Source organism: Mytilus edulis, chromosome 7 (assembly GCF_963676685.1).
Source record: "Mytilus edulis chromosome 7, xbMytEdul2.2, whole genome shotgun sequence".
Lineage (NCBI taxonomy): Eukaryota > Metazoa > Mollusca > Bivalvia > Mytilida > Mytilidae > Mytilus > Mytilus edulis.
Genome location: NC_092350.1, coordinates 49,053,304 through 49,076,670, shown reverse-complemented (window position 1 = coordinate 49,076,670; position 23,367 = coordinate 49,053,304). Strand labels below are relative to the sequence as shown.

The 23,367-nt window shown below is 36.0% G+C and overlaps 1 protein-coding gene across 1 annotated transcript in view; it reads right to left on the bottom strand.

Annotated features, from left to right (window-relative positions):
* LOC139481685 (uncharacterized) overlaps nt 1-23,015 on the bottom strand; it is a 99,478-nt gene extending 76,463 nt beyond the window's left edge. Inside the window, exon 1 of the mRNA XM_071265149.1 lies at nt 22,890-23,015. Within this exon, the coding sequence (XP_071121250.1) occupies nt 22,890-22,962 (73 nt within the window). The 5' untranslated portion in view covers nt 22,963-23,015. The remainder of the gene's footprint in view (nt 1-22,889) is intronic.
* Nucleotides 23,016-23,367: the final 352 nt, after the last annotated feature.

Sequence of the window (23,367 nt, the reverse complement as noted above, 5' to 3'; positions counted from 1 at the left end):
AAAGTGACTCTAATCCTCGCACATATGATTCAAGTTTGTCTCCGTAAGATCTCAAGCTAAATGCATCATTTGTCGGTGCGGGTAAGCTCATGAGTGATTTCATGTAAGCATTAAAAAATTGTGTGAGTTTCCAAATCTCTCTCTTAGCAAACAAACGGCTGTCTCATAATTAGTGTGCGTAAGCGCAAATCCTGCTATGGTTTGGCGGCGGTTCTTATAAGCTGGGCTTTTAAATAACTAAATTTCTGTATTGGTGTAAGGCTACTATTTTAGTGTATGGTACATTCGTAAAAGTCCCAAAATGTGCTCAACTGCAAAACATACCCGTCAATGTGGCTAATCTAATTAAAATAATCTATGATTTACATTACTAAATACATTTGGTAGTTGGGCTGGTTGTTGTATATACGAACAATCTTCCTGAGTATTGTATGATTGTAAAATCGGACCAATAAAGTTGCTTGATTGATTTCCGGTAGAATTTTTCTCCGATGGAATTCGTTTTCTAGTGTTTAGCATGTAAACGGCTGATGTGTTTGTATAAATAGCGTTTGATGTAGGTATATAGCATTCAGTGTTAGCGTTCATTGTTTACTTTCTTTTAAATTAGAATTATTGTTGGGGATTTGATCGTTTGCTTAAGTTTTCGTATTTGCTTTAGTTTACTGTCTTAATCAAACATATACTCATCCGAGTCTGTAATTTTTTGTTCAATGTGATCCTCGTGTTGGATTTCTTTCATCTTCTCGTTTAAATCATCATGAATAATCTTCTTTTTCTGGGTTACGGCATACTCTATGGCTTTGAATTCCTCCATTTTGACGTTTTCAGGATTCTCTTTCAGCTCCTCGAATTTGATCCATAGCTTCGTCACTACTGCTCTGTTGCCGACACGTATTGCCTTTAACGTCCGTCACGGCACCATAAATGTTAAAAAATCTCAATAAATGCGTTGTGTGTTCTATATACGTTTAATCGTCATGATAGCTAATGAATAATACAATAATGTCACTCACTATAGCGTTATGGTAACAACGTTACCATAGCATAATGTTTGTATTTGTGTATTTTCTGACATGATTATTATGAAAATATGTTAAGGCACAACTTTTAACCCCAATTGTGGTCAGGATTGCCATGATCCCAGAAAAATATTAAATCGGAACTTTGCCGTAAGGATATGCTAAGATGTTCCGAATATGTGGTTTGTAAGTTAAATACGTTATATGAATTTCGGAACCCCTGTAATGCAGATGGCTCTGGATTATATAAAAAAAGTAGTGAATAGCCTGGGTTCATACCAGTGGTGTAGAATAGAGAATGCTGCAACACTTTCAATTTTAGTAATTAACAGTGAACGTGAAAGTAGGAAGGTGACAGTGAAGAAAGTGACGTCATATTAGTAAGTAAAAGTTATGACGTAACATTATACAGGTAAATAAGCATCATGGTGTAAAAGTTAAAGTAGTCTGATTTAAAACTGCTCATTAAGGTGTTTAAGGTTTTAGAGTAAGGTGTGTTAGGGTAAGGGGTGTTAGGGTTAGAATTTGAATAGGAGTACGGGGTGGTGTTTTTTAAATTGAAAAAAAAAACCAGAATATAGGAATATTTTTATAAGTATTAGGATTATGACGGCATCTTATAATCAATATTATTTCATTGATCTGAATACCTTTGACACAAAAGGAAAACAAAAATGGAAGGACCTGCCAACAAGTGAGGTAAACCAAATTATTGACACTACAAGTGGGGATAAAATAATTTGTGATACTTACCTACTAATCTTGAAGTCAATAAAACGGGTAACAAGTGAGGTGTGGGCTTGTAGTAGGTTGTATTACGAAACAAGAACGTTGGAAGGACCGTTCATCAGAAGTACGACTGCCTATACCCTTATTAGACAGAAAACCGCGTAGTAGTACGTGTCCTTATTTTTCTTTTCACATCTAGTAAACATTAGATTAAAAAAATTACAAGTGGTGGTTAGGTGTGTATTAAAAATTGAAAAATAATAATCATAAAAGACATATGTGTGTAAGTATCAAATAAACAATGGCATTAACAAACAAAAACATACCGGGTACGCCTAGATTGTCAGTTAATATACATGCTATACATAATAAAGAGGTTGCGCTAGGTTTATAAAAACAATACCAACGGGTCATTTCCAAATAACGGTAAACTAATTACATCGAATGGCAAAGGATTTGGGGCTAAAAGGATATAGTATAAACCCAAAATACGTGTTGGTAAAGCTTATTGAAGACAAAACGCATCAAGTGTTACCCCACACAGAAGTGTTCACTAAAAATGAATTAATACTAAAAGCAAAGAAACGTGGTATACCTTATATATAGATCAAGATAAAGGAAAAAGGACTGCAACAAGACATAGCTAAGAAACCTGTTATTAGGATGAACGATGGTAGAAAAGAACTACAGTGTTTATTGAACCATTTGTTAATTCATTTTTAAGGCAAGTCGAAGTGCTTAACATACATTTGATTCGTAAAATTTCAGAAGACAACTTAAAGTAGGCATCGAAGGTGCTTCTAGTACAGTTGGTAAAAAAAACCCTTGCAACAGGTGACAGTGATTCCACTTTTAAGGTCAACTCAAGAATGGCAAGTTAGTATTACTGAATCAACCAACTAAGACACTGAACTAACAGTAATGATAGAAAAGGCAAAAGAAAGCATAGTAACTTGCATGCGTGATGGAAGTGAGTGAACGTTAGTCATATTGTAGAAGTACACCTTCATATGAATAAATTGTATTCCTGAAGTTTGAGTCTTACCTACGCATTTCAGTAAAATTAGCACAGAAGGAGGCCATTATTAACGTGAGCTGTATTCTCACAATCACATCATGAATAGGTGGATCAGAAAAGTACATTTTACGAGTGAGTCAATACAAAAAATACAAAAAAGTACCCGTTAAAAATTCAAAAAACATCAGAAAGAAAAGAACTCACACAAACACGTTGTATTTAACCAATGCTACTAAACATCATTACTGTTGGATAAAAAGTTTGTACTTGTTTGGCTTTATAAATATTTTGATATGAGCGTCACTGATGAGTCTTATGTAGACGAAACGCGCGTCTGGCGTACTAAATTATAATCCTGGTACTTTGATAACTATTATCACATTTGTTAAGTCCCCAAGTGTCATCCCACAATGGTAAAGTGTTTTTGTCGAAGATGTTTCAATCATTGTTAAAGTGAGGACTTTTTAGACGAACATTTTATGTATTGTGATAAGATGAATGGAGTGAAAATCGAAATTCCAGAAGAAGATACCATTACAATATCTTACAACATAGTACCAACGTAAAATGCGATTTCCTTATGTTATTTATGCTGACATTCAATGTAACTCAGGACAGATAGACACTTGCCAACCTGACAAACTAAAAGCTTACACGGATGTTAACTAACAAACTACACCTTCTGGTTTTACTACCGTGTCCAGTATACTCATAGGGAATATAAAGAAACAAAAGTGTACTCACTGGAAGACATTGTTCAGAGATTTGTGGCTTGTATGGAAGAGATAATGAAGGCGATTGCAGACATCTACATTGATAAAAGACCTGGTGATGACTGAAGAAGATCCCAATGTTTTACAGCGAGTTAAGATTGTCACATGTGCGATGATGAATTAGGTGAAGACAAAGTGCGTGATCACGAGCGTTCGACAGGTAAGTATCGTGGTGCAGCACATAAAAAAAATGTAGCTTAAACTGTCAATTACCGGTAAGAAATGCTTTTCATTGATTCGTGTAAGTTTATGTTAAATTCGTCCGACACCTTATATATTTAGCTTAGAACTTAAAGTTGAACCAATTTAAGGTTTGAAAGTCGTGATTTAGGTAGAATAATGAATTTATGATAAATAATTAAAAATAAAATGTTTATCTTACGATTTCATGAAGGGTCATTACGACATGACGAAAACACAACTACTATCTGCTGACCGACTTAATAATAAACACATTAGTGTGGCTGACTATGTTCATGTACTACATGTGTTTACAATTTTGTTTTAGAAATTTGAAACAGTGTTGTTTCCAATGGTTGGTATTAACCAAAGTGCATCGTGTGTCAAAACTTTAACAATCAATTTGGCTTAAAATTGTCATTGACCTGAACACTAACCTTAGAATCATAGCCAGCATCGTATCTGAAAAGTATTCCTTTAAACTGATGAACAACTCAATGTTTGAAAATACCATGGAAAACACACGTTAACGGGTGAATATAATATTAATGACTACTGATAAGCAACCGTTGAAACTAATAGCTACACCCAACTGTGACCAATTCGTGGTGTATAACGAGTCCATGGTAGTAGTAAACATAAAGAAAACCAAACTAAAGTTTAACAAGCCTGTGTACTAAGGAGCAATTATCTTAGACATTTCAAAGATTTTAAATGTACGACATTCATTTGGACTTTGTGCGTAAACCAACGGGAACAAAGTTAGACAATTGTTTACCGACACTGATAGTTAAGCCTATTAAATTTAAACCGACGACTTTTACAAAGACATATCTCACATTCAAAACAAGATTGACACATCAAACTATTGTATGGACAACCCGTTTTCGAATTCCGACCAACGTCAACAAAAAAAAAATGATTGGTATGCATGTGGTGGTCAAATGATGGCTAACTATGTATGGATTCTTACAAGATGTGTTAATATCGAATGGGTGATGGTCAACACACCAGGAAAGCTTAAGAACGAAGAAACAAGTCAATTCACAGAACATTACATTTAACGATTGCAAGACGTGTTTGATGATCTTTTAACCCTTCCATTATGAGACCTGGAACCCATTGGACGTGTTAGTTTAAGACGACAACAAGCAAAGCGTATTTTGATTCTTACGGACTTTAATTCCCCCTTACGTAATGGTAAATTACTTGAAACTTAAGATCTACTACATCACCGATGAACTTCAGATAAGAGCACCAGTGGTCTGTGGACACTTTTGTTTGTATTTGTCACAATTGTTGTCTGAAGGAAAACCTTGATGAAGTTGCGTTTCCAAGACAGACAAATTTGGACTTTATGGAAATTGAGAAATAAATAGGAGTCAATTGCTTGAAGAATTGAACATGAACAACAATCCTATCACTAACATTAAATCTTAAAATAATAATACGGATGCTGCAACAAAACGACGAGTCATGCATCAATTGAAACACTATACGAAACCGTTAGAATTAAAATTACAATCCGCGTGTAACCAGATAAAGAGGGATATAAAACGACTAGAGAAAGGATATGATACAGTCATTAAAGAAATCGAGAATAAGGTAGATGAGTTTTAGACCACTCTGCACCAAGAACTCGAGGTAAATCAGATTAAAAACTCGACACATAAAACATTGATGAACTCTTGAAACTTTAGGTGTCAATAGAAGCTTCAGACCAAAACAAGGAAAATCTAGAGAGTCTGAGGATGTGTATTCTATTGAAACATGCTGGTGGGAGATTAAAATCCGTTAGTGGTTTATTTTTTGGTAAAGACGTAGTCCAGATGTTTAGGCCTTCACCACATTAATACTCGCATAACGAAAGTATCCTTTATAATCTTGGGCAAATTGTCAAAGCCTATACTTGCTAAAAGGTTGGTACTGCAAATCTGATTGTTTGAATCAAGAATTTAAGGACTTAGGTTACCCTTTTCATGGAACAAAGACCTCTTTCACCCACACCTGTTTTGTTTTCGCAAGACCTTTCCGATGCGGTTCAAATCCTGAACCGTCTTTTAAGTTAAGGTTCATAAAAAGAACTTTGTACTTTTTCGTCAGTAAAATCCTTGATGCGATACCTTTCGGCTTAAGTGTTTAACACTTGGGACACCAGTTAAGACTTTTCTCGGTCCACCTTTTTAAACATTCTTTTCTTTAAAGTTTAAAACTGTGTCCGTCCCCTACTTTAAATTTAACCTGTTTCAATGAAAGAAGGTTACCAAACAAGTTCCATACACTTTATATTCGTGTTCTTTTTTACTAGCATTCTAAGAAGCCATCTTAATTTATCTATATTTGGAGGTGTTGTACTAATGAAAGATATTGGCCATTATAGGGATTCAAAGGTGTGCCTTAACGTACTTTTCATATTAACAACACATGCTTTCGGAAATCCTAGGTTATCTCTACGGCAAAGTTCCGAACCAGACCTATCTCATTTTAAAGGTATTGACCCGAACTATTCGCCACTTCAAAATTTTTCTGGGAACCGGCACTGTCTGGCCACCACAGAGGTTCAAAGTTGCCCATTTACGTATTTTCCATATTAACCACACATTCGGTACTCCTCGACATATTCCTACGGCAAAGTTCCAAACCGGACCTAGCTCATTTGAAAGGTATTGATCCAAGCTATTTGCCACTTAAATATTTTTCTGGGATCCGGGCCCGTCTGGCCACCACAGAGGTTCAAAGGTGCCTCTTAACGTAATTTTCCGTATTAACCATATGCATACATTCGGTACTTTTCGGCATATACCAACGGCAAAGTTCCGAACCGGACCTAGCTCATTTTAAAGGTATTGGCCCAAGCTATTCCCCACTTAAATATTTTTCTGGGATCCGGGCCCGTCTGGCCACCACAGAGGTTCAAAGTTGCCCATTTACGTATTTTCCATATCAACCACACATTCGGTACTCCTCGACATATCCCTACGGCAAAGTTCCGAACCGGACCTAGCTCATTTGAAAGGTATTGATCCAAGCTATTTGCCACTTAAATATTTTTCTGGGATCCGGGCCCGTCTGGCCACCACAGAGGTTCAAAGGTGCCTCTTAACGTAATTTTCCGTATTAACCATATGCATACATTCGGTACTTTTCGGCATATACCAACGGCAAAGTTCCGAACCGGACCTAGCTCATTTTAAAGGTATTGGCCCAAGCTATTCCCCACTTAAATATTTTTCTGGGATCCGGGCCCGTCTGGCCACCACAGAGGTTCAAAGTTGCCCATTTACGTATTTTCCATATCAACCACACATTCGGTACTCCTCGACATATCCCTACGGCAAAGTTCCGAACCGGACCTAGCTCATTTGAAAGGTATTGATCCAAGCTATTTGCCACTTAAATATTTTTCTGGGATCCGGGCCCGTCTGGCCACCACAGAGGTTCAAAGGTGCCCCTTAACGTAATTTTCCGTATTAACCATATGCATACATTCGGTACTTTTCGGCATATACCAACGGCAAAGTTCCGAACCGGACCTAGCTCATTTTAAAGGTATTGGCCCAAGCTATTCCCCACTTAAATATTTTTCTGGGATCCGGGCCCGTCTGGCCACCACAGAGGTTCAAAGTTGCCCATTTACGTATTTTCCATATCAACCACACATTCGGTACTCCTCGACATATCCCTACGGCAAAGTTCCGAACCGGACCTAGCTCATTTGAAAGGTATTGATCCAAGCTATTTGCCAGTTAAATATTTTTCTGGGATCCGGGCCCGTCTGGCCACCACAGAGGTTCAAAGGTGCCTCTTAACGTAATTTTCCGTATTAACCATATGCATACATTCGGTACTTTTCGGCATATACCAACGGCAAAGTTCCGAACCGGACCTAGCTCATTTTAAAGGTATTGGCCCAAGCTATTCCCCACTTAAATATTTTTCTGGGATCCGGGCCCGTCTGGCCACCACAGAGGTTCAAAGTTGCCCATTTACGTATTTTCCATATCAACCACACATTCGGTACTCCTCGACATATCCCTACGGCAAAGTTCCAAACCGGACCTAGCTCATTTGAAAGGTATTGATCCAAGCTATTTGCCACTTAAATATTTTTCTGGGATCCGGGCCCGTCTGGCCACCACAGAGGTTCAAAGGTGCCTCTTAACGTAATTTTCCGTATTAACCATATGCATACATTCGGTACTTTTCGGCATATACCAACGGCAAAGTTCCGAACCGGACCTAGCTCATTTTAAAGGTATTGGCCCAAGCTATTCCCCACTTAAATATTTTTCTGGGATCCGGGCCCGTCTGGCCACCACAGAGGTTCAAAGTTGCCCATTTACGTATTTTCCATATCAACCACACATTCGGTACTCCTCGACATATCCCTACGGCAAAGTTTCGAACCGGACCTAGCTCATTTCAAAGGTATTGATCCAAGCTATTTGCCACTTAAATATTTTTCTGGGATCCGGGCCCGTCTGGCCACCACAGAGGTTCAAAGGTGCCTCTTAACGTAATTTTCCGTATTAACCATATGCATACATTCGGTACTTTTCGGCATATACCAACGGCAAAGTTCCGAACCGGACCTAGCTCATTTTAAAGGTATTGGCCCAAGCTATTCCCCACTTAAATATTTTTCTGGGATCCGGGCCCGTCTGGCCACCACAGAGGTTCAAAGTTGCCCATTTACGTATTTTCCATATCAACCACACATTCGGTACTCCTCGACATATCCCTACGGCAAAGTTCCGAACCGGACCTAGCTCATTTCAAAGGTATTGATCCAAGCTATTTGCCACTTAAATATTTTTCTGGGATCCGGGCCCGTCTGGCCACCACAGAGGTTCAAAGGTGCCCCTTAACGTAATTTTCCGTATTAACCATATGCATACATTCGGTACTTTTCGGCATATACCAACGGCAAAGTTCCGAACCGGACCTAGCTCATTTTAAAGGTATTGGCCCAAGCTATTCCCCACTTAAATATTTTTCTGGGATCCGGGCCCGTCTGGCCACCACAGAGGTTCAAAGTTGCCCATTTACGTATTTTCCATATCAACCACACATTCGGTACTCCTCGACATATCCCTACGGCAAAGTTCCGAACCGGACCTAGCTCACTTGAAAGGTATTGATCCAAGCTATTTGCCACTTAAATATTTTTCTTGGATCCGGGCCCGTCTGGCCACCACAGAGGTTCAAAGGTGCCTCTTAACGTAATTTTCCGTATTAACCATATGCATACATTCGGTACTTTTCGGCATATACCAACGGCAAAGTTCCGAACCGGACCTAGCTCATTTTAAAGGTATTGGCCCAAGCTATTCCCCACTTAAATATTTTTCTGGGATCCGGGCCCGTCTGGCCACCACAGAGGTTCAAAGTTGCCCATTTACGTATTTTCCATATCAACCACACATTCGGTACTCCTCGACATATCCCTACGGCAAAGTTCCAAACCGGACCTAGCTCATTTGAAAGGTATTGATCCAAGCTATTTGCCACTTAAATATTTTTCTGGGATCCGGGCCCGTCTGGCCACCACAGAGGTTCAAAGGTGCCTCTTAACGTAATTTTCCGTATTAACCATATGCATACATTCGGTACTTTTCGGCATATACCAACGGCAAAGTTCCGAACCGGACCTAGCTCATTTTAAAGGTATTGGCCCAAGCTATTCCCCACTTAAATATTTTTCTGGGATCCGGGCCCGTCTGGCCACCACAGAGGTTCAAAGTTGCCCATTTACGTATTTTCCATATCAACCACACATTCGGTACTCCTCGACATATCCCTACGGCAAAGTTCCGAACCGGACCTAGCTCATTTGAAAGGTATTGATCCAAGCTATTTGCCACTTAAATATTTTTCTGGGATCCGGGCCCGTCTGGCCACCACAGAGGTTCAAAGGTGCCTCTTAACGTAATTTTCCGTATTAACCATATGCATACATTCGGTACTTTTCGGCATATACCAACGGCAAAGTTCCGAACCGGACCTAGCTCATTTTAAAGGTATTGGCCCAAGCTATTCCCCACTTAAATATTTTTCTGGGATCCGGGCCCGTCTGGCCACCACAGAGGTTCAAAGTTGCCCATTTACGTATTTTCCATATCAACCACACATTCGGTACTCCTCGACATATCCCTACGGCAAAGTTCCGAACCGGACCTAGCTCATTTGAAAGGTATTGATCCAAGCTATTTGCCACTTAAATATTTTTCTGGGATCCGGGCCCGTCTGGCCACCACAGAGGTTCAAAGGTGCCTCTTAACGTAATTTTCCGTATTAACCATATGCATACATTCGGTACTTTTCGGCATATACCAACGGCAAAGTTCCGAACCGGACCTAGCTCATTTTAAAGGTATTGGCCCAAGCTATTCCCCACTTAAATATTTTTCTGGGATCCGGGCCCGTCTGGCCACCACAGAGGTTCAAAGTTGCCCATTTACGTATTTTCCATATCAACCACACATTCGGTACTCCTCGACATATCCCTACGGCAAAGTTCCGAACCGGACCTAGCTCATTTGAAAGGTATTGATCCAAGCTATTTGCCACTTAAATATTTTTCTGGGATCCGGGCCCGTCTGGCCACCACAGAGGTTCAAAGGTGCCTCTTAACGTAATTTTCCGTATTAACCATATGCATACATTCGGTACTTTTCGGCATATACCAACGGCAAAGTTCCGAACCGGACCTAGCTCATTTTAAAGGTATTGGCCCAAGCTATTCCCCACTTAAATATTTTTCTGGGATCCGGGCCCGTCTGGCCACCACAGAGGTTCAAAGTTGCCCATTTACGTATTTTCCATATCAACCACACATTCGGTACTCCTCGACATATCCCTACGGCAAAGTTCCGAACCGGACCTAGCTCATTTGAAAGGTATTGATCCAAGCTATTTGCCACTTAAATATTTTTCTGGGATCCGGGCCCGTCTGGCCACCACAGAGGTTCAAAGGTGCCTCTTAACGTAATTTTCCGTATTAACCATATGCATACATTCGGTACTTTTCGGCATATACCAACGGCAAAGTTCCGAACCGGACCTAGCTCATTTTAAAGGTATTGGCCCAAGCTATTCCCCACTTAAATATTTTTCTGGGATCCGGGCCCGTCTGGCCACCACAGAGGTTCAAAGTTGCCCATTTACGTATTTTCCATATCAACCACACATTCGGTACTCCTCGACATATCCCTACGGCAAAGTTCCGAACCGGACCTAGCTCATTTGAAAGGTATTGATCCAAGCTATTTGCCACTTAAATATTTTTCTGGGATCCGGGCCCGTCTGGCCACCACAGAGGTTCAAAGGTGCCTCTTAACGTAATTTTCCGTATTAACCATATGCATACATTCGGTACTTTTCGGCATATACCAACGGCAAAGTTCCGAACCGGACCTAGCTCATTTTAAAGGTATTGGCCCAAGCTATTCCCCACTTAAATATTTTTCTGGGATCCGGGCCCGTCTGGCCACCACAGAGGTTCAAAGTTGCCCATTTACGTATTTTCCATATCAACCACACATTCGGTACTCCTCGACATATCCCTACGGCAAAGTTCCGAACCGGACCTAGCTCATTTGAAAGGTATTGATCCAAGCTATTTGCCACTTAAATATTTTTCTGGGATCCGGGCCCGTCTGGCCACCACAGAGGTTCAAAGGTGCCTCTTAACGTAATTTTCCGTATTAACCATATGCATACATTCGGTACTTTTCGGCATATACCAACGGCAAAGTTCCGAACCGGACCTAGCTCATTTTAAAGGTATTGGCCCAAGCTATTCCCCACTTAAATATTTTTCTGGGATCCGGGCCCGTCTGGCCACCACAGAGGTTCAAAGTTGCCCATTTACGTATTTTCCATATCAACCACACATTCGGTACTCCTCGACATATCCCTACGGCAAAGTTCCAAACCGGACCTAGCTCATTTGAAAGGTATTGATCCAAGCTATTTGCCACTTAAATATTTTTCTGGGATCCGGGCCCGTCTGGCCACCACAGAGGTTCAAAGGTGCCTCTTAACGTAATTTTCCGTATTAACCATATGCATACATTCGGTACTTTTCGGCATATACCAACGGCAAAGTTCCGAACCGGACCTAGCTCATTTTAAAGGTATTGGCCCAAGCTATTCCCCACTTAAATATTTTTCTGGGATCCGGGCCCGTCTGGCCACCACAGAGGTTCAAAGTTGCCCATTTACGTATTTTCCATATCAACCACACATTCGGTACTCCTCGACATATCCCTACGGCAAAGTTCCAAACCGGACCTAGCTCATTTGAAAGGTATTGATCCAAGCTATTTGCCACTTAAATATTTTTCTGGGATCCGGGCCCGTCTGGCCACCACAGAGGTCCAAAGTCGTCTTAGGGTGGTCACCGTCATTTAAGTAGTCTCTGGTAGGTGTTCACTATTAATTTCTTTTCTTTTTTGGCTTTCCATAAGTATTTCTATGTATATTTCTATATGTTTCTGTAGTAATTGGATTTTGTTTCATATTTTATATATTAAATTACATCTTTGGTGAATCCTCTGTAATGTTTTATTGATAAAAATCTATATAACATAAAGACAAATATACAACTTGTATCAGGGTTTATATTCGAGGACAACGAAAATTTATGACAGCTTGAAGGGGTCATAAAATGGTATCTTTTCCCTCAGGCTTTATAGTGATTTTCAACTAAATTTAAATATTGAACCGACGGCTAGCAGTCGGTTGGATATTGAATATCAATTATCGAATGTCAAATAAAGGACAAACCGCTTACATGTATACATATTTAAAACGGAATGATATGCTTTAGAAATTAGCAGAAACCGTGAAATTGTCGATTTCCGCTTTTAGATTGCATTTAACTAAGATTTAGCGATTTTTGGAACGTTTGAGCCTCACGCAGTTTTTTGGTTTTTAGACATATCGTCAAAATTGGCTGCTGGAAAAAAGTGGCTGCTATCTTGATTGGCCGATGAAAGTGGCTGCCAGCTTGAGTCTGGTCAAGTGCTTGGTGGAAAAATTTCATCTCCCATATTTGAATTTTGATCGGTGAAAATTTAAGAAGTTGTAATATAGACCAGTAAAAGAAAAACACTTCACTGTAAAATAAAACGGTAAAATAAATAATGATAAGGGTGACGACCAGCGGCAAATAAAATTAATATTCAGGACGAATACATGTACATATAATAAGAGTATTAACCCCGTTTTTTTTACTAGAATGACAAGCTGAGTCGTTTGTTTTTTTTTATCGTGTAAGTTCACAAGATATTAGTTCGCAGGAATAAAAGTCACCCGACGCGGACACATTTCCGACTCTGAGCCGGCCAGTCTGTGCTCTTACTGTATGATGCCAAGTGTTTAGCGTTGAAATATAATACCAATTTAAAAAACGTCTTTGTTTGACCCACCACATGAGACCAACCAGCAGAGCGGTAGGGATCGGTAGTACAGAATATCATACCAAAAACTAAAGTACGATACACAATACAGTTTCAAAGACTTCTCACAGTTACTAAAACGACCTAAAAGTAACTAACCGAAATTGGATGCGTGAAATGATATTGTAAACTACACGTTAACATGGATGATCGACTTCAAGGTATATTTTATGGATCAACGCTTTCGGCAAATTAAAAACTCTTGCACCTATTATTTGAGTGGTCCGAATATTGCCAGCTGTTTGCAGTCTAAATTTCTGTCCTTATTCAATATACCCTCATTTTCCAGTGGTATTTTAAAGTTTCACGTCCAACCTCAATGTCCACCTCCAATTGTACGACCTACCTATTGTATTTAAATTTTATATGTTATAGTCATGAATATGCATGAAATATTTGCTACTGGACGTAAAGCAAACACCAATCAATAAACTTAATTGATTTTTCTGTACTAGTACTTAGCACACACAGACAAGATCTTGTATATGCTATAATTTACAATTTCTATTTAAATATTTCTATTGGTCTCTTCAGTTTATCACATACCTGACTGCTTATAACAAAGTTTTAAATATCTTTTACTATGGCTCTTATCTACTGTTTTAATACGATTTATAACATAGGATTTTTTTTTGTCAGGCAAGGATAAAACTAAGAAAGATAAAAGTTTTTTTCATGTGTTTTTGCTTCATTTAGACATGAAAAGGGAAAAACGGACGACTAAATTAAAAAGTTTGTTTTCGTATAATGCATTGAATATATCTCACCTCACACTTTTTGATCGGGCCAGTGAAACCTAGTTTAATACGGTTTCATTCATTGAAGTTTGCATGCATAGTTTTTTATTTTTTTTCAAAACACAAATAAAGCAAGATCTATTAATTAATTGGACTGAATAGACAATTTCGAAAACTAATAATTCTGCATTCGCATGTAACGTAATGTATAGGAAAATTACCAAATTAGAAACAAAAGGAACATTTACCGGATGAATATTGTGAAGGACCTTAATTATGTATCTAGGTCTGTCCGATTAGAAGTTCTGAAACAAGCTGTTTAAAAAGCTAATTATTGGAAGAGTTTACTTACTGTTTTCTAAGGTCTGGTCTTTACGAATCTATTTCATGATTCAGATCAAAAACATCAAGTATATATAGCATGAAGTTGTGTTGCATAATATTCATTGGCCAGTTATAAATGAGGTCTGTATAGGGTTTTCATTGCCTGATTTATTAAATAAGAAATCGTTATTTTGAAAAGTTGGCTAAAAAATATAAATTTACCCTCAAATTTTGTAAAACTATCATTTGGTGTTATTTAGAATCTAATTATTTTTTATCATACATACATTGTTATGACGTTGCGCACGATATTGGTGTCACTTTGGAAATATGGGTTAGAAGGCGGGTTATTCAAATTCAAGCTCTTATCCTATACAATAAATATCCATGTTATGCATATCATTCGAAAGGAAATAAACCACAGAAATCAATAACAAAGATGATTTTGTGCTTTGTCTATTTTTTAATGAAAAAATTTGCTCATTTCGATGCCTCTAACGTCATTTCAAGGGTGTCCCGCTGTTACAATTTTGTTTTATGTGAGTCTTTAAAATCCCAGTACGGATTCATTAGTAAGTAGAATGGTTAAAAATTTTGCAATTGATTTGTATACATTTATCTTAAAATGAAGTAACAGACGTTTTTAACTTTAAGAGAAGGAAGATCGTCAAAAGAGTTTAAATAAAAAAGAGAAAAAATGTCCCAATTAGCTGCTCAACCCGTAATTTTTTTTCTGTCTTCACTTTCATCAGATATAACGGACGAAAATGGATTTGAATAATATCAGAAAAATTAAACATGTCCCGAAGAAGCTATCTGAAGTCATCATTAAGTAACTGCGGTCTTATTATAAAAACATCGTCATTTTCCCCGTGTCCAATGAAATGTCCCGATGGACAAAATAAGACAAAGAATAATTCAGAGGCTTTTTATCAAACGAAATTCTACTATATCTCAATTTTTTAACACCTGTTAACTGATATGAATGGAAAATACATTTAATTCCCTTTAAAATGATATGATATGTACTTTTGTTTGAGTTGCAGTTAGAAAATCCGAAACGATCTAAGATGTCCAATGAAATGTCCCCGTAACCGTAATTTGACGTTCGCGTTATAATAACGTTAAACTGTATACGAATTTTCTTGCATATTTGGCATAAAATAATTTCATGATATGGTCTGATCTATATGAAATAAAGTTCTCGTTTAATATGCATTAAAATACAGATCTGCATTAATTCATGCATGTAAGATGTCGAAATATTTAACTCGGATATTTCATAAAGACAATTAAGGCCCCGGGGGTATAACAAAGAGATAACTTACTAATAACCACACTACAACTTTATAAATACATTGAAAAAGAAAATGCGATAAAAAATGAGATCTTCTTAATTATTCTCCTAAGCCAGATAGTATCTGTAATTCCTAGCGTTGCTATTAAAAGATTCGAAGCTATACACATGAATTAAAATTCTCACAAAAAAATTATGAGAAAAAGTACACCTTAGTCGTGAACATTTCAGTAAAACGTGCAATAATTCTTTTTGTCGCATCGACTCATTTAACAAAACGTTTTATCAGAGAAATACTTGTATGTCATAAACATTTCAGTATAGCTAACGATCATTATTTATCTACTGTGAGTAGAACAATTCCTAGTCATCTACTTAGCAATATGTGTTTGAAAAATAAGGTGATTACATTTAGAAGTAGTGTGGCAGAATGAAGATTATTTTCTCGAATCTCCAACAGAATTGCCTGGTACATAGGCATGTGATGAAACTAGTATATTGAAATTGAAACTTTTCTTTTACCATAATTTGAGAAAGAACGAAAGAGAGAGAGTGAGAGAGTAGTTGCCCGACATATATGATGGATGGCACACAAACATGTAGCAGCTAGCTCCAAGGTATTAATTTACAGACATCCCAACTCATTCTAGAAAAAAAATCAACCAATCAATCTGCGGTATAAAGTAGATCTTTTTTTTAATCTTCGCAGAACGCCACAAAACATAGCTTGAATTTTAATGTTTACATCGCGATGACCGTGAGGGCATTCCGATGTATTGTTGCCATAGAAATTTGACTTTCGTTTTTGACTGGTAACCGATCGTATAAATACGCGGTATCATCGAGTGCAAAATAACATTTCTTATCGCTTGTTATAAATTCAGTTCTTCAATGAATACTCATAAGAACAGAAATTTATAATACGAAAATATTATGTCGTTACAAATATTTATATGCATTAAAAATGCACACGTACAGAAAAATTGTGTTAACGCATGCGGAAGAATATCACAAGAAAGTTTTTTTGGGAAAATATGAATGTCTACTTAAATCCAATCTATTGGAAAAATCGAATTGTTATAGAAGAGTGTCCACCATGCACTTGTATTGCACTTTTATTAGAATCGTAGAATAAAATGATATACAATTGAATGAAAATTATACATACATGTAACTGCTATATACAATTATAAATATAATATATAACAACAAACCAGAGTATACGTATTTGTATCACCACAATATAATAGATATTAAAGCAGTGAAGTTGAATTCCTTGTCATTTATTCATCATCCACGCACGAACTTGTCTAAGAAAAAATATATCTCTGTACATAAACCTCATTTTTTTTGCGGTATAGAAATGTGATCATCCACAAGAACTTGCGGTCATCCGAGGTTCAGTACTTCAGTACTTTGATTATACTTTTAAAACAATGCAAAAACGAAACCAAAAAGATTGAAACCGGAAACATAGAAATAATCAGATGAATGTCAAAGAAGATTTTGTGTAAACCAATACTCAGTTATATGTTAAAAATGGAAGCGCGGAACCAAAAATATTGTGTAGTATAAAAAATGCATGAAATGCATTCCTGACGGTCCATAGTTGTTCGCTTGAGAAAACACTGAACTATGTAAACATGCACATATAGCAGTTACTTAAAAAAAATCACATCTAGTAAAAAAAAAAAGTTGTATTATTTAAAATCGGATTTCGACCTACTGGTAATCTGTGATGTAGGTATTGGTCTTTGTAAAAGTTTTCCATACTTTGCCAAATTCTATAATTTCAAATATTTAAAAAAAAAAGTATTGATTGCCGTCTTTTTTTGAAGCTTGAGTTTGTGAAAAAATATCAGATGAAAGGATAGCTTGCAAAATATGTTTCCGAAAGCAAAAACAAAACAATACAGAATCACGGTTCTCATTTTCACAATAAAGTAGAAGATGCGGCCGTATAAGACCAATTAATAATTTCTATATGCAAACAACAATGAGCAAACCCCTTACCTTACAGTCAGCTATGAAAAGCCCCGAAATGACAAATGTAAAACAATTCAAACGAAAAAAGTAACGGCCTGATTTATGTGCAAAATGTGTAAATTCCGACATGAATTTTTTTTTTTAATTATTTGCCTGGTAAAACAATCCTGATTTAAAAATGAAAACGTTTTCTTTAAAAAAAAAAAAATTTAGACCCCGACCAACTTCAAATTATTTAAAGTTGGCAACGGCAGCATAAGAGCACGTATTTCTTTTTCAAACATGATGCACATTTTATAAAGATTTTTGTTAGAGATTTTTTAAATAATGATATAGTTAACATTTTCCATAAAATCGGGATTGAATGATGTTAAGATTGTGGACTTACTTATACGTTAAAATAAATAATATGAATTATAATGTAATTATAAGTCACTATTTAAGAAAAATTAAATAAAACCAAATTCTTGGACTTTTATATTAACGTTAGTATACAGTATAATATATGATGTAATGCCATTTAAATCGGTCCGTTTTCATTTCAATTTCGTAACTGTTAATTGTATATATCAGTCTGAGTACTGTTTTTAAAACATCAGTTGCATGTAAGTTGAACATATTAAGACTCGTCCAGTTCAGGGGAATTAGGTTTCTGCAAGTGCTTTTTATGTACTTTTCTTATATTTTTGACGGTTTGTAAGTCAGTAAAAGTTCAATGATTAAGTTAATACTAAAAGACCTCCTTACAAAAAGGGCTTTTCAAATCTCCCTTTTTGTTCGGAGGTCTTTTAATGGGCGAGGGGATCTGAACAGCCCTTTTTGTGAGGAGGTCTTTTAATGTCAATATTAACATCTCATTGATCTCTTACTATTACTTAAAGTTTTTTTGAACATTGTAAATGGTTGGCATTATAAGTCCTATACTGAATCTTTTGAATGCAATAGAATGCAATAGAAAAAACGCAATATTTCGCTAGACAAATTAGTTTCGTCAAACGTGCATCTTTCCAGGTGAAATCTGATGTAGATGTTAAGAAAGGTGTGTAGCTCAATGTACATGTTGCACATGAATTTGACAGTTTTTGTTGGTTTTGTACCATGAACGATGGTTATTGAGTTTAATATTGATTGTATTCTTTGTTTCTCCCACATACTGTATAAGATGAGAATAATTTATTACACAGTATCGTCTTTTCATCCTGTAATATTGGGTAATGGTCATTGAAAACTTCAACCACCAATTTTGTAGATAATCTTGACTTCATCCAAATTGTGTGTCATTTACAAGGCAGCTACATTCTTGTACAACATGTGCATTTAGCTGCAAAAGTTTAGTATCATCTACATCCGATTATACCTGGACAGATGCCCGCTTGATGAAGGTAGTTTGTCTAGCAAAATAATGCTTTTATTTTTATTGCATTGTTAATATCTTAATCATTCAAATACCAACATACGTAATAATGTGTTAAAATTACACTGTTAGGCAATTCATAAATCATATACATATATACATCAGTTTGATTCAAAGTTGCTAGTTAACTTCGTTTCTTTTGGAAATTTAAATGTTGTAATAACCCGTTTGTATTCGTACATGCCATCTATTGACTGATTGATATGTGGCTAATGGCCCGGTAAGTTGTATTTTTCGGATGCAATAAATCCGATATAAATGATAACCATTATCATTCAAAAAGTACAAAGTACGAACAAAAGAACTGTACACCCCGTTTAAAACAAAATTTGCGTAAAAAGTAATGATTATAAGTGCATAGTTTGCGAAAAAACGCAAAAGGATCACGAAACTACGTAGTATTTGCGAAACAATAGCAAACACAACGCTCCGAAATAACAATGATTTCGAAACTACGCAATGTTCATGACATAAATATAACTGTGCAAAATGACGAAACTGTTTGCCATAGAATAACAAAGTCTGTAAAATAGCGTAAACTTAAAAAAAATAGTACATATGGCTCTAAACAGACATTTTAGGCATTTTCTTGTGTTCTTCCTTATGCATACTGTGCAGTTCACCTATGAAAGAACATGTCTAATTTTGATAAACTGTATTGTGTTCTTATATGTTTACGCTGTCTTATATTATTGATATTTGCCGTATCATCTGATGATATATTCCACTGATTCATTCTCTTAAGACAGAGTGGGTTTGTTTTATTCATGTAATCATAGCTTTAGAAAGCTCGTAGGTTTTAAAGAGTCTTCTAATTGTGTGTGTGATTGTACTGATTGCCTTTGAGCAGTTTCGACAAAAAAAAAACTCTCGTTAAATTATCAATATCTAAGGCATATTGTATCGATGTTGTTTGTTGGGAAAATTATTGACTTATTTGTCCGCCTTAAGTAGTATCAAATTTTAGCAGTTTGTATGTTACCATATAATAAACTAAGTTTTAAGCACTTCTTTCGTACGAAAGAGTGTGAATAAGTTATGTCTTATACTTATGACAGGACAGTAATGTTGCAAAATTATCTTGGGCTGCAACTCGTTTTTAAATGTAGTGCACTCATTTAATAGTACATGCATGTTAAGAAAATTTGCTCAATGTTTTATGCAATGAAAAGAATAACGTTTGATTTTAAGTTAATGACCTACCATACCCAAAGGTCTTAAATCAGCGCCCTATGTAAAACATTGCTTCAAAAAATTGTTAGGGGTTCCTAGGAACCCTGTGTCTCGCCTGTGATTTCTACTGTCAATGTAAAAGTGTTTTGTTGCTCACATTAGTCTAAATGCATATTCAACAAAGAACACTCTCCAGTATTTAGACGAGAATAGAAATAATGATATTGCTAATCATTGATTAATTATAAGAATATGTGGTATGAGTGCCAATGAAACAACTCTCCATTTACGTCACAATTTGTAAAAGAAAACCATTATAGGTAAACGTTCAGGCTTCAACACGGAGCCTTGGCACATACGAAACAGCAAGCTACAAAGAACCCCAAAAATGGCTAGTGTAAAACCATTCAAACAAGAAAACCAACGGTCTAATCTATATAAAAAAAAACGAAACGAGAAACGAAAATCACTTACGAACCACATCAACAAAAGACATTTATTGAACATCATATCCCTGACTGAGGGCAGGTGCAAACATATGCAGCGGTTTTAAACGTTTTAACAGGTACCAACCGTTACCCTTATCATGCTTATCTGAAAACAATAATACAACATCAAAACATAGAAAGACACACTATAAAATATCAATTGTCATGGTTTAACTTTGATAACTATATACACCACTGGGTCGATATCGATGTCACTGCTGGTGGACGTTTCGTCCCCGAGGGTATCACCAGCCCAGTAGTAAACACTTCTGTGTTGACATGAATATCAATAATGTGGTCATTTTTATAAATTTCCTGTTTACAAAACTTTGAATTTTTGAAAAACTATTTTCTTATCCCAGGCATAGATTACCTTAGCCGTATTTGGCACAACTTTTTGGAATTTTGAATTCCCAATGCTCTTCAACTTTGTACTTGTTTGGCTTTATACATATTTTGATTTGAGCGTCACTGATGAGTCTTATGTAGACGAAACGCGCGTCTGGCGTACTAAATTACAATACTGGTACCTTTGACAACTATTAACTCAATCAAAAGACATAATAACACGAAGGAACATACAGTTAAGTCTGTTTAGTTTCTCTTTATCGTTTTAGCTTTTGTCCCAAACATAAAAGAGGGTTATCAAAATTTCCTAATTTAAGGCAATAACTTCTATAAAGAGTAACAGTCTACCTATTATATCGGCAAAACTTGACTTTTATCAGATCTTGTCTTGCTTATCAATTTTTTGTTATTTAATTTTCTATCTATCCATTATAATTTTTGTCTTATAAGGCAAATAACACAAAATGGTAAAAATCGTCAATAAAGGGCAAAAACCCAAATAAGAAGTAGTCGGATAATTTCCGCCATTTGTCTTAATTGTCTTAATTGTTTTGCGGATCATTTTTCTGCATTAAAGTTTCTTTCTATCTATCATAAGTTTTAATATATACGTGTAAAACGCAAAAAAAAATGTACAAATTCTCACCAAAGAGGTATTACTGTAATAAGAAGTCAACTGACGATTTAACCCATGGACCTATTTGTAGAACCTGTCCTTCTGGTAACTTTTGCATTTTAAAGTATCTCTCTATCTATTGTAGTTTTCAAGATAATAGGCAAAAATGAAAAAAAAAAACCTGGGAAACTTTATCATTTAAAGGCAATAACTACAACAGGAAATCGTCTGACAGTTTTGAAACGTTAGAATAATTAGTAGAGCTCAACATTTTGAACAATTATATCCTTTCCAAATTTCCTCAGTTATAAGAATAATAGACAACACTTGGATTTTAACCCGTATGTTCTACTTTTAGCCACGTCGGCCATTTTGTTTGGGAGGTGGGGTCATCGGAAACATTTTTAAAACTTATACCCAAATGATGATCGTGGCCAAGTGTGATTCTATATGGCCAAGTAGTTTCAGAACTTCTCATCAGGTGCTATTTTTTGGTCTTGAAGATTAGCTTCTGTCTAAGTCAACAAGCTATGAAGGTTTACAAATATATAATGTCAAAAGAATGTATCCTTGACTGTCTGTACGTGTTACATGTAGCTGTAAAAATAAGTCCATGTACCAAAAATATACTAACAATGGAAAAAAATACTTTCAAAAATTTGCTTCAGACCATGGAAAATGCCTCTTCCAAAGTTTCATAAAACTCAACGAAGGTTTAAAAAAGTTATTGGTTTCTAAACAAAAAATCACCCACAGTCTAAACCTAAATGTAGACGTCACCGACGTAAGCACCGATTCCGACAGTGGAATCTAGGATCGTTATGTCTTGTTTTTACGAAATAAATTTCGCAGTCTCGACAAAGATAATGGTTGTTGCTTAGCTTTTAGTGCTTAAAGAGGGATTGACGAGATCGATATTAGATTGACATAGGAAAAAAGATTAATTTTACGATTATTAAACACATGTTTACTACTAAATATAAGTTGTTTTAGTTATGAAACAAAATAAGATAAGATACAAAAAGCTAGAAAATTAAAGATATATATGGATTTAACTTCGATAGCAGATATACAATTTGCGACAGATACCTTTATAAATTAAAATTGTATATGCGTGATATTCTTCAACAGTTATAGTTTTCATTATAATGAAAAAAATCTATTGTACTGGTTTTTTTTTAATGAGCCCGTACTTCGATACAGGGATCTGACACTAAATGCCCGTTTTAAACTTGATATTCTAAACGTAAAATTGTCCGAAAAAAATAGTAAAAAGGTATAAGCAGCCTATCAACAACATGTAAAAGTATGTTTACTTACCTTCAGCATGGACAACTAATATATTTAGCAGAAATGTGCAAATAAAAGACATGTGAAAAACAGGGCTCGACATTTTTTGTCTATATCAAGAGTGTCCTTTCATTATCTGTACATAATTTTATTTACGTTGAAACAAGGAAACAGTTTTCACAAATGATAATTAAAATACGAATTTCCTTTGTTTTCACAATTAATCCTCCAACATTATATCAAACCGTTGATATAATTATAAATCGGAAATGTGTGTTTAATTCGCAAAGTATACACAATAGTTAATACAACTGTTGTGTTTGTTTTTTTTGGTTATTTACATATAATATTCTAGTGAACTTTAGATAAGTGATACAACACAAAAGTTGAAGGTTTGCATCGTATCATAATTTAAAATATTGACTCAGATGACGACTTCAAACACAAATCTATGACAAATGCGATGGTATCATCTTTCCATTGATCAGCGTTACGTTCCATTTGATTT